This window comes from Sycon ciliatum, chromosome 6 (assembly GCF_964019385.1).
Source record: "Sycon ciliatum chromosome 6, ocSycCili1.1, whole genome shotgun sequence".
NCBI classification, from domain to species: domain Eukaryota; kingdom Metazoa; phylum Porifera; class Calcarea; order Leucosolenida; family Sycettidae; genus Sycon; species Sycon ciliatum.
This window is the reverse complement of record NC_088648.1, coordinates 13,046,870-13,059,726: the sequence shown is the minus strand read 5'-3', so window position 1 is coordinate 13,059,726 and position 12,857 is coordinate 13,046,870. Positions and strand designations below refer to the sequence as shown.

The 12,857-nt window shown below is 46.4% G+C and overlaps 2 protein-coding genes across 3 annotated transcripts in view; both read right to left on the bottom strand.

The window, feature by feature from the left end:
* LOC135819403 (integrin beta-1-like) overlaps positions 1 to 2,664 on the bottom strand; it is a 53,236-nt gene extending 50,572 nt beyond the window's left edge. The window contains exons 1-2 of the mRNA XM_065332604.1: positions 2,572 to 2,664; positions 2,289 to 2,467 (exon numbers count right to left, since the gene is read on the bottom strand). Of these exons, the coding sequence (XP_065188676.1) occupies positions 2,289 to 2,427 (139 nt within the window). The 5' untranslated portion in view covers positions 2,428 to 2,467; positions 2,572 to 2,664. The remainder of the gene's footprint in view (positions 1 to 2,288; positions 2,468 to 2,571) is intronic.
* Positions 2,665 to 3,503: 839 nt separating this feature from the next.
* Positions 3,504 to 12,857, bottom strand: part of LOC135819407 (uncharacterized) — a 37,392-nt gene continuing 28,038 nt past the window's right edge. Inside the window, exons 6-10 of one of the 2 annotated variants that reach the window (XM_065332616.1) lie at positions 11,894 to 12,115; positions 11,046 to 11,342; positions 9,277 to 9,321; positions 8,393 to 8,681; positions 3,504 to 4,008 (exon numbers count right to left, since the gene is read on the bottom strand). In XM_065332616.1, the coding sequence (XP_065188688.1) occupies positions 8,395 to 8,681; positions 9,277 to 9,321; positions 11,046 to 11,342; positions 11,894 to 12,115 (851 nt within the window). In that variant the 3' untranslated portion in view covers positions 3,504 to 4,008; positions 8,393 to 8,394. Of the gene's footprint in view, positions 4,014 to 8,392; positions 8,682 to 9,276; positions 9,322 to 11,045; positions 11,343 to 11,893; positions 12,116 to 12,857 lie in introns of both variants that reach the window. The other variant, XM_065332615.1, reaches the window with a different exon arrangement.

The window sequence follows — 12,857 nt, the reverse complement described above, 5'->3', positions numbered from 1 at the left end:
TCGGCTTGCACGGCCGTAAGCACCTGCTTTTATACGCGACATTACGGTATACACTAGAGCTAACACAGCTGGTATACAGATGTACAAGTAGGCACGTAAGTAAGGCTGTGTTTACATGAGACGGGTCAACCCGGGTTGAGTTGCAACCCGCCATGAACACAGATCGACTGGTGTGTTTACATGAGACGGGTCAACCCGGGTTGAGTTGCAACCCGCCATGAACACAGATCGACTGGTGTGTTTACATGAGACGGGTCAACCCGGGTTGAGTTGCAACCCGCCATGAACACAGATCGACTGGTGTGTTTACATGAGACGGGTCAACCCGGGTTGAGTTGCAACCCGCCATGAACACAGATCGACTGGTGTGTTTACATGAGACGGGTCAACCCGGGTTGAGTTGCAACCCGCCATGAACACAGATCGACTGCGCGCGTTTACGTTTACATGACACATTGCGCTTGACCCAGGTTGAAATTTCAACCTGGCCTGATTTCAGGTGAAATCTCTGCATTCCACACAGCCAGCTTGCCTGTCTTTATGCAGTGATCCCATTGCAATAGAATCTCAGCTTTGTCTGCACTACTGCAGCACAAAACAGGGGTGCCGGGAGGTATGTAATGGCGGTATGGTCAGTCACCTGATGTACAATTTACTCGTGGGGTCGGGCTGGATCCTCTGAAAAAAGAAAAAAAAAAAAATTTTTTCAAAATTTAGAGCCCAGATGAGTGCTTCGTATTGATTTACAGGGTACCGGGGACAAAGAATGGTACAGTCCATACCGTCGTTACCGTAGTGACCTGAGTATGTAGTGTCCGACGGCCCTGCAAACAACGATTGAAACCTATCGCCAGACAAGTGGGCAACTAACAGTGAAATCCAACCGCTAGAATACAATGAGGTCATGTTGAGGTAGTGTTCACTTCAAATCATTATCTCAGTGTTTAGACTACTGCCCCTCTCAGCACGGGCTGGATTTCATTTTCTCCCACTATGTACATGTACATGTACGTAAGCAGTGTCTGCAGTTTCTCACACACATCCTGAGCAGCAGACACTAGCCTTCCATGCAGTTTCTCACACACATCCTCTGACTACTCATGACTGTCTGTGATGTGACATACACGTGACATAACATAAGTGCGCTGTGCTCTCCCCCCCCCCCCCCCCCCCTCCAGACTCATCCACTTCCTGGCTCCTCACACCAGTGTTATCGTCAGTCCTCATGGCTTGGCAACTCATTACTCAGGTAGATCTACAGTCTGTTGTCTAGATCTACACTCTGTACCTGTATACTCAAGTACAAGTGCTAGACTAGAGCCTCGCGCTCTGGTGGGTCTACCACTGCCAGACTACCACACACACACTTACCACCTGTATCAAGATGATTTCTTCCGGTGCAGTACACTGCACGTGTGGTGTACACTCGCGACTCGGTGCTGCATGTCATCCTGACCTCTCCCGCATAGCTCGCACTCTGATCTAGTCTCGCCTCCCACCAACAGTGAACACAGTACGCTCAGAGAGAACTATCGTGACACATGATGTAGAGCTACGAGTAGAAAGATTGCCGGAGTCCGAGAAAGCCTAGCGTTTCAGCCGCGAGAAAACTTCCGATGCGTGAGAAGGGACTTCTGCTGGCAGAATACGAGCTGTAACAACAGTGTGCTATCCGTGCACAAACCAGAGGATCCCCCCCCCCCCCCCCTACATCTACAGAACACAGTAAACCTCTTCGGTTTCCCTACTTTTCTTCGAGGTCGAGTCATTACAGAACCGACACCATGTCGGAACATGATATCGACAACTCTAACAGCGAACTCGAGTCACAAGTACGACTGCGTCGCACCTGAGCACCAAGCGCATGGCCCTGGAAGCTCTCAATATTGTCATTGAGTGTCAGTGTCACTAATGGCTGACTAATGGAAAGGCACAAACCCGAAAGTAAGATACTCTGCATACGAAAACAGCCATCACAACTACAACTAACAACAACCTTTTGTTCCGCCGACTACACTCGATAAGCAATAGAGGAAGAGCATGCGGACTCGGTCAAAATTCCGCAACGAAACACTGCATGACCATTGGCCGTTTCCTCATCCTCACTCCTACTCAAGAAAGACGCACGAACATGACTGTTTGGAAGTTTGGGATATTATCTGGTACCAGTGGTGGCGGTCTATGCTATGACGAAGTCGTACACATACCCATAGGGCTAGCTGTGGGCATAAAGGACGATGCGACAACCCAGCCACAATCTCTGATAATCGGACAGGAGAGCTACTCACCTGGAATGTCGGCGCAGTTCACACCACGAAGGCATGTGTACTCCAGTGTCGACAAGAGCAAATACAGCAAACACCAGCATCTCCTCCACCAAGCCATGCTGCCACGGCCGTTTCTGCTGCTCATCTCGCTAGACGACATCACAACGGTCGCAGAGTCCGCAGCGCTAACCTTAGTAAAACTGGAATGATTCGTAATCACAACGATGACAACGATGCTTTTGAGATCAGATGCCTGATTGCAACAGGAACACGGGTATCGACCTAGCGCTAGCGCAGGACTTACGTGGATTGATCGATGTTGCAGTTTTTTCGACGCTCTGTTCCGCGTAAACCTTCCCGATCCCCGGCCCCAGGGCATGGATCTTGGAACGTCTCAAGTCAAGTTACAAAAGGTGACTTTTCTGCTTCTTTTTTTTTGGCAATAAATTTAGTACTCTCGGCCCTCGCCCTAGCCCTACACTGGCTACAGTACAGCCTAGGAGTTGTGAAAGCTGTCACGACTCCAGCTCCATGCATGCAGCAAAAAACAAAAAAAAACAAAACAAAAGAAAAGTGCTAGTGCACTGGCCACTGTTATAGTCGAGTGGCCTCACATTTTGCTGATAAGGCCACGGTAAAAAATAAAGTTGATTCTCAGGTCATGAGCCTGTGAAAATCGGTGCGAGCGAGCGATTTTTATTTTATTTCCCACATTTTTTTGATTTCCAAAGATAGGGCCACACATTATACACATAATTATTATGTACATGGTCACATGTTCATAATTATTCAGCCTCATGAATCAAGCCAGGGAGTAGAAAAATACCGGTATTTTACTACTCCCCGATTCATGCCATTCGCATTGACCGTTTTCATGCGCGCATATGCATGCATAGAAATTTTTTTTAAATCGTCGGTGTGCCGCCAAAAATCGGTGCGCGCGTACTTGAAAATCAAAGATAATTTTTACCATGGCCAAAAATATTGTGTCAGTTACATGATTGTGCACTCTATCTACCGGTATGGCAGATGCTGGTGTCGTGAAAACCCACGACTCACACAGTCGCTTCCAGTACAGAACAATTGTACTCGTACTATCAAGAGTATTATAAGAGGGCTATATACTCTTTGTTCTATTGTAGTCCATTCATTGGAAACTGCCACCCTAACACACAAACACACAAACACACGCACACACACACACACACACACACACACACGCACAAACACACACGCACACAGCACAGAGCGTGCCGTGAGTCTCAACATGGTGGACAACACTGCTCGATAACGAACGTTACTTTCAATCTTGCATCGGTGTTGTGCATGTCAATAAACAGTAACTGGCTCTGGCAAAACTCAAACTCATACTGGCAACTATAATCAGATAAAAATAGAACAAATGGACAACTTGAGGAAGAAGCCATTATCACCTATGATATCAATGTGTAGAAAGTATGTTGATATCCCTCCAAATCCCAGTTAAAATAATGCAACCTGATTCAGTACGATCTGGGGCCAGCTCAAGACTGATTGAGGATTGGAGTAATACAATGACTCTAATAGCCGCGATGACCAAAGCTGTCAGAGAGAATGTGGGGCACGTGTGTGTTGGCAATATTCGGATCTGCAGCTGGCTCTTGTACGGGAAGAGTCACCGGCGGTCTTGTAATGCCACTGTATGGTAGTAGTGTGCAGCAGCAGCCCAGGACCGGCCACAGGCAACACTTGTGCATGACGGCTGCCCTGCACAACAAACAGAAAAAAATAGAAAGATGTCTGGTGCCTGCAGAGCTTGAGCTCTCACTCCTCCCCCTCCCCCCCCCCCCCCCCCCACACACACATGAACCCCCATCCCGCACACACACACACACACACACACACACACACACACACACACACACACACACACAAACACACACACGCACCTGTGGCCATTACTGGCGAATACTGCTCCCCTCCTCCTCTCCCTTCTTCCACCCCCCCCCCCCCCCCCCGTATTCATCATCTGAAGAAAGAGCACGGCATATTCGATAATTTCTTCCCCATCATCTAACTAAGCTGCACAAACACAGTTCCGAAGCGAAGTGAATTATTTGTTAGGGCCATTATGAATCATCGGATAACCTATCCTCCTATGGCAGTCTAAGTGCAGTCAGCGAATCACAAGAATGATTATAGTGTGTTCGACTGTCTGTATGACAAGCAGTCCCCACAGTGCATCAACTCATGTCTGGAAAGTCCACACAGTGCATCAACTGAATGGTGTCGGGTTACTGATCCTATTTATATTTTCACCAGCTGCGTTTACATACGGTAGTTGGTCTTGAACAGTATTTCTGCTAAATTCTGTTCCCTTTTCACTTTTAAATTCCCTTTCAATCAAATTTCTCTCCTCCACTTTTCCAGACAACTCCCCTCATAAGTATCAATTCACTTTTGGAGAATCCTTCGAATAAAATTTGAATAATTTCTTAGGAGACAACAAAGTGCTGTAAAACTTAGAAGAAGGACACAGTTCAGGTTCCTGAGGTTTGTGTCCTTCTTCGAAGTATAATATAAATAAATAACCAGCCTCCCCGAATTCAAGCATTCTCTATATCAGCATTTTCGCCGATATATTCATTACACTGACGGTATACCAACTCCTTAATTACCGGATTTTGTATGCCTCGATCTATTTCCTTAGCCTATCCTCGATTAACTGCTCCCTCTACATAAAGTTGTCATTTCATTCTTCTTGCAGGAGATTCCCTCGACAGGCCCAAAGCCTTTGGGAAATCCTTTTAAAATACAGTCGTCCCTCTCTAATCCGGCACCTTTTGCTACGGCGTTTTCCGCTGGATTAACGAGGGTGCTGGATTAAGAAATCCTGCCCTCTGACCCGGCCCTACCCAATTGCATGCATGTATCATACGTCAAAACGCAGAGTTTTTCCGTGTCGACCCAAGTATTTGGTGCACGGCTTTATATTCTCAACTTTTCTCGAGGAATATACACAGTAATAAAGTGATAAAGTAAAACAGAGAACATGTTCACATGTACTCTTCCACACACACGCACACACACACACACACACACACACACACACACACACACACACACACACCTGAAAATTGGCAGGACACTACTCCTTGCTAGAATAAGAAAGTATGGTTGACTGCTTAGCCGTTGTCTCCCGGACAACATTGACCCTCTTGAGAAGGCCACGCAAGCAGTCGACATCATGCAGGTCGAACTTTGTAGTTAGTTGTAGAACGTCAGTACCGTCGGTCAGTGTCGTGCAATGTTATCGCATAAGCTGATTGTTTAGTAACTGGTGATGTTAGTGGACATTATAGTGTAACTTGTAGTTCCTTGGTCCTTCTCTTTGTATAAATTGAGTTAGGGTTCGGAAAAGTCCTAACAACCAACCGAACTGAACTTTCCCGCGCGAGGTCGAGTACAGTTGTCAACTGAACTGTACTCTGAAGTTGCCCCGCGCACGCGCGGCACTGACCAGACCGGCCTAGCCTGGCCTGGCAAGGAGTGCACCTGTACGGTACGCGATTTACGACTGCCGGATTATGAAATCAAACTACGTGCAGTTTGAGCGATTCGTTTCAAAAAGTCACTGCCGGAGGCGGAATTCAAGTGCCGGATTAAGATGCAGGAATTGAACGAAAAAAATCGGTTTCGTCAGAAAGTGCGCCGGTTGGCAAGGGTTCCGGATAAACAAGTGCCGGATTAGAGAGGGACGACTGTATAATAAAATATTTGAAACTATTTGTATCCATATGTCCTTTTCCTTTCCACATATAATAAAATACAAAATAAATAAATTTTAAATTATAGTATAAAAACCTCCAGTCATTTGCGTGTTCTAAAAAGCAGGTAATATTTCTGGTAATCACTCATATAAAAAATCTGGTGCTATGAAAAACCTGTATAAAAAACCTGGTGCTGTAAAAAACCTGTATAAAAAACCTGGTGCTATAAAAACCACTTTTAGGGAAATGACTAGAGGTTTTTATGCTATAATTTAAGTATACAATAAATGAAGAGGCCGAGGGTTTATGACCAATAAAAACTATTATAAAAACCGAGGTCCCCCAAGACTGGGTCCGATCCTAAAAAGCTGTTTTTATGAACTGTTTTTATTGGATAGGATAGGATTATGTTGAATAAACAAGGTTTGTGTCAATGGGAGATTGACTTGGAGTTTTTACGAGTAGAATATAAGCTTCGCCCTCGTGTTTACAGGAAAAAACCCTCGGCAAAAAACCTCGGCTTCGCCTCAGTTTTTGCCTCAGGTTTTAATTCCCGTAAACACTTGGGACTCAGCTTATACTCTATACATAAATGAATGAATGGACTCGGATGGAGAGCCAAGGATAAATTTATAGAAAAGGAAAAGGGATCAAGGACCTACAAGTTACGCTATAATGTCCACTAACACCACCAGCGTCGTGTAATGTTATCGCGTGAGCTGATTGTCAAGTAACTGGTGGTGTTAGTGGACATTATAGCGTAACTTGTAGTTGCTTGGTCCTTTTTTCTTTTCTATAAAATGAATGAATCTCCGCTGTAAACGGTGGCTAAGTAGTAGCGTGACTGTACCAGTAGGTACAGCATGTACGTGTACTGCCGTGGACCGATTGAAATCCGATGGGATGACCGGGGCCGGCGCCCTTACTGCTTTTAGCGCGTATGTGCACTGTAGTTGACGTACACACTGTTAACATGGAGCAGCAGTGCTTGTGGCCGCAAGGTCAGCACCCCGCAGGCCGCTTGACTTCTCAACAGATTTCAATGTCCGCTACAGTACATGATTGTACACATGTACACGTACACGTGTTGTAGATCACAGAATGTGATGTTTGACTATCAGAGAACGGGCCACTGCTACAGCTGTAGATGTAGAGCCAGCTTGTCACCCAACGTAAAGTGTTATGTATCAATAGGGAGGTTCTGCTATACGTGAAACGTAGAGAAATCACGTAGAGAGCAGGTGTCTGGGTTAGAGTCTACGGCTTCGCGTGTTTTGGCTCCAGATTTCTACGCGGAGATGGGGTTCTCTACGTTGTGGCACACGCAGAGAAAATGCGTACGGATTTGCTGGGTATCGATCAACTGCATGCAGAAAACTGCCAAATATGGAAGGGGAAATTCCCAGTACACATTCCACGTGACTTCTCTAGGTGAAACGTAGAGCAGAACTGCATTTCTTTACGTTACGGGAACGCGAAGAAAGTTCGCGTGATTCTTTGCGTCGCGTTCCCAAAACGTAGAGCAGAACCTCCCTAATGCTGCCATGCGTACGTGTGTGTGCATGCATGTGTGTGTGTGCGTGTGTATGTGCGTGTGTGCGTGCGCGTTGTGTGCGTGCGCGAGTGTGTGCCCACACCCCTAAAAGTGCAAACTCCATTGAGTAGCGCGTCAAAGTTTTCATCTATGCTGTCAGACCGCACTGGCCTATCTGAGCTCTGCATGTTATTAGCAGCAAGATATGTACTCGCTGCTTGTGATAAAAGTACTCCTGTACAACCTGTGACCATTCGGTATGCCCTCGGAGAAAAGCAATACTGCGTATAACTATAAGTCTCGGACTTTTGATGTGCAGTGGGCACAGCTTTGGAGCTGCACACACCAGACTGTTGCTGTCGTCATAGTTACCGGTACAGTGAAACCTGTCCAAGACGACCGCTCAAGGGACCTTCAAAACCTGATCTCTGTTACCAGGTGGTCTCCTTATCCAGGGTCATTCGATTGGAAATAGCATGCCTTGATGCTGGGCTCAGTGGTCTTTTAGGACAGGCGGTCGCCTTGTCCGAGTGGTCGCCTTGACATGTTTCACTGGTACTTGTCAAGCACTTTGATTACAGTGTGTAGACGTGTGCTTAAAGGACTAAACCAGTACAGTCAACTTCGCTAATAACGACTGTGGATATAACGACAATTTGCGAATAACGACAACATTTCCATGCCCAGAGCAAAGTCTCATCTAACGGCAATACATATAATGAGACTTCGGGTACAAGGACACTTCGCGAATAAGGACACTTTTCTGATGCCCCGCCGAGTGTCGTTATACGCAAAGTTGACTGTGCACAAGCAATAGAAAGATGACTCGCACCTAGACTTACACTCAGTACGTAGCACAGATGGTCAGGCGTTGTCTCACATGGAAGAAGTAAGTATACCCACTTGTGGCGTACGCTGTGTTAGGAGTATCTAATACCCCAATCCAAGCAGTTCCCTCTCCGGCTGAGACGGAAAACCCTAGCCTTTCTGCAAAGTGTATCATGCAGCCTTTCATTATGCCAGCAGGCAACTGGTAAGCCCTCTCCTGGCAAGCGTGGACGGCTTCTGTAAAATTGCGACCTCCGTCGCTAGCAATGTAGTAGAGCTTTCTGCCTCCGTGGCATGTGTAAACTGTGCAGTGTCAAAACATCACAGTTTGCGCAACAGAACAAAACGGAATTTGACAATCGCAGTATCAACGGTGCAGTGCATTCGAGTGCATCGTACGCATGCACATGCACACATACACCCTGCTACGCGTGTCATAGCCTACTCTCCCCCCCCCCCCCCCCCCCACCATCCCTACAACATACCATCCACTAGTACACGACATACACGTGTCCCCTTTCCGCATACAACCTCTACACAGCCATCACTGCTGTGGCGCCCCCTGGCCCATAGGATCCTAAGCGCGCCCATATTGACACAGTCCTTTAACTAGCTCTCTCTCTCCTTCTCTCTCCTTCTCTCTCTCCTTCTCTCTCTCTGTCTATCTCTCTATCTATCTCTCTATCTCTCTCTCTCTCTCTCTATCTTTCTATCTCCATCTATCTCCATCTCTCTCTCTCTCTCTATCTCTCTCTCTATCTCTCTCTCTCTCTCTTTCTCTCTCTCTCGTCATCACCATGACTCTAGTCTTTTGCTTTCCACCCCCCCCCCCCACATTAATGTCGTCCCTATCCACCTAAATTCCTCCATCAACAAAATTGAAACAAGAGCCACTTACTTGCATGGGGTCCTAGCTTGAGAACTTTGCGGTTCACAATGTATTCTAAAGAGGAAATCAACAGAAGAGATTTATTTGGAATGGCCGTAAGAAGGTGAGATTTTTCATTAGCATCAACAAGAGTACATTTTTTCATGTACTCTTGGCATCAGCGATGGCACTCCAATGCCACCATAATGTAATGCGTATGAAAAGTGTGAGGCAAGCTATTGGTGAACAATGCAGGGGGCGTCGGAAGGTATTTCGGTGTGGTGCGGTCAGCCATCTCAAGTACAATTTACTAGTGGGGGAGGGGCAGTTGAGCCGAAAATTTTGGAAATTTAGAGCCCAGATCGGTGCATTTTATTAATTCGCGGGATACCGGGGCAAAAAGTGGTACGGTCAATACCGTAGTGACCGTAGCTTGTCCGATGCCGCCGACGATGGTTGTCAAGCACAAATTCTGCCCGTGGATCCGGCATTAAGAGCAAGATAAAATAACCAACCTGTGCGGGTTCGCGCTTTGTAAAGCAACGCCAGCTTTGAAGAGATCTGTTTTCAAACTTGCTTCCCACGATTCATGGAAGACGGAAAGAGAGTCTGGTCAGTACAGGAATTCGTCTGTGCTGCTACAAAAAGTGCCATTTCGTGAGTGTACATGTATTCAAAATCCACATCGTGTAAGAAATACTTTAGAGTGCAGTCAGACCTCGCTTATCCGGTCCTCTTTTATCCGGATCCCTCGCCATCCGGAAGGAAATAGCTGGTCACAGATTTACAACATACGTGGTGTTCGGTTAACCGGTTCCCTCGCCTATCCGGATATTTTTTTGTGGAAGCGGATGTGTGTGGTTAAGCGAGGTCTGCCTGTACTACTGTAAAGTACGGCGAGAGCGCCCCACCAACTCGGTTTTTCGTGGTGGTGCTGTGGAGGTGGTGTCCTGTCTGAAAATCCCTACGACACAAACCTTGTACACACATCACACGCTGTACAGCCAATCCGTACTCAGCTTACCTTTGAGCTCCACACAAGAACATGCTTATCGTGACCTTAGTACACTAAGGTTCTCACACCGTACAAACTTTGTTGCACTCTGTCATACGATTTCCCTTTCCCTAGCTGTAAAATCAAGGTGGGGGCGCTCTCGCGGTACTTTACGGTAGTGGCTGCATGGTACAGGTGTCCAGTTCATTGTCCATCTTCTACACATATGTGGGCTGAAATGTCAAGAAGAGCAATATCTAAATTCCATATGCAATGCTGTAGACAGCAAGCTGTTTCGGCCATACAGGTCGTCGCTCGTTTATACATAATCTCTGGGACTTGAAAAATGTTATGTATTAGCGGGGTTTATGTACTAAACGAAAGTCTGCACAACTTGGTTGTGTAACAGAATTTTTCACTTTTTTTCAACTTTTCCGAGTGTTACTTGCTACCGTGAGATCCTTGGATGTGAGAGGTTTGGATTTGAGAGGTATGTGGATATGAGAGGTGTGTGGATATGAGAGGTGTGTGGATATGAGAGGTGTGTGGATATGAGAGGTGTGTGTTTGCGGATATGAGAAGTGTATGGATATGAGAGGTCTGGATATGACAAGTCTGGATATGAGAGCTGTGCATTTCATGAGAGGTGTGTGTGTGTGGATAAGAGGGGTGTGTGTGATGAGAGGTGTGTGGATATGGGAGGCGTGTGGATATGGGAGGTGTGTGTGGATATGAGAGGTGTGTGGATATGAGAGGTGTATGGATCTGAGAGGTGTGTGTGGGTTAGAGGCTCTACGGTACTTACGATATAAATCTGGCAAACAAAGAATACCATTCACGGAGCGTTGTTGGACGTGGCGAAGCGGCACAGGCCAGAAGTGGCTTGGAGAATTGCTGAACTGCGCAACATAGCTCTTATCAATCCATATAGGATTGGAGAGCGCATTGCCCAGGCACTGACTGGCCTCATCGGTAAACTGTATTCTGGTGAAGGACGCAGTTGCTAGTCGCATATTGAGCCGTCTGCATGCTTTCTGAGCGCCAGCGTGTGTACTGGGTGTCTGGCTGTAATAACTTGTAACTCCTGCACAATTACTGGCCTCTAAGATAATAAAAAAGAGATTCAAAAAGGATTGGACACTAGGCGTCACTGCCACGCAGACGGAAGAGAAGGAAATCAAAGTCACAACTCCCCAGCTCCATACTGTGGTAGAATAGACGTTGACTATGCCCGACATACTGCATCACTTTGTGACTTCACATGGCTCTGGCATAGCTTGGGGGAAGAAGGCACTGGCCCGGCAGAACCGGTCCAGTTGGTCAGGCCATGGCCGGACCAACTATTTGGCGACCAACGTGTGTTTACTGCTGAGAAGGTCATGTGTACCTGCCCTGGCAGAGACAAACTGTTTGAAAGACTGCGGTATGGCCGGACGAAACGAAAACTGCTTCCACCGGTCCTGTTAAAATATAACTCTCATTTAGATTATGCGAGCTCCAGTGATAGGAACAAACCATGTTTGGCATGTTTATTCTTTTGCCGTAGTCCCTAGCACTATTTCTTATCTCTACTTCTGCACGTCTCACTCCCACCTACTGGACAATAGCCAGTTGGAGAAGAAAAAACTAGAAACAAATGGAGGTAATTCTTACGCAATTGCCGGCATTCTGGAAGATTGTAGAACCGATGTCCTCCACTCCACAGTCTCCCGTATGGCAAAAGTCCATCGTCAGCCACGCAGGTAGCGCCTGGCGTGCAGTATGAATAGTATTCCGCCTTGCACTGGAATCTGAACTTCGGTGCAGTGTTCGCAGTATGGGCCACCTTTGTAATATTGAGACCATCGCGCGAGTACCTGCTTGGAAACACACGAGCTGAAATCAGAATCAGACCGGAGGGCAGACAAACAGGGGGACAGGAACATGTTTAAAAGGAAAGAAGATAACACTCTAGGAGTTGAATCTCAAACGGGGTACAAAGTTTAATGTTGTAACGAGAGAGAAGATCCATCATTAACTCAAGAAACGATACTACACTAGTACTGCACAGCAGAAAATTTTCGGACGGAAATATTTTCGGACAAAGCCGAATTTCGACCTTTCGTACGGATTTTATTTTCGTACAGTGCTGCATGCTAAATGCACGTGTTTGCATGCGGTACGTATGTACAGTGTACATAACTTCACAGAACACAGGAACATCCTTCACACCATTCACCATCCGAGAACAAATTTTAGTACGGAATTAATTTTAGTACAAAAGAGGCCGTGTATGAAATCGTACGAAAATAAATTCCGTCCAAAAATTTCCTGCTATACAGTATGTTATTCCTACTCTCTTCTGTACTAGAGAAACAGAACACCGTCATTAATAACAACTGTAGTCGCTCTACGGAAATTTCTATGTACACTGCATGCGGAGTTTTCGAGACGCATAGCTACCCGTGGCAACTCCGGACGCGAAAGTGTATGCAGTAGATGGATGGACAGATAAAGAGGTTTGTTTCAAATGACACCTTCGTTTCGCCCCTAGAGAGAGAGAGAGAGAGAGAGAGAGAGAGAGAGAGAGAGAGAGAGAGAGAGAGAGAGAGAGAGAGAGAGAGAGAGAGAGAGAGAG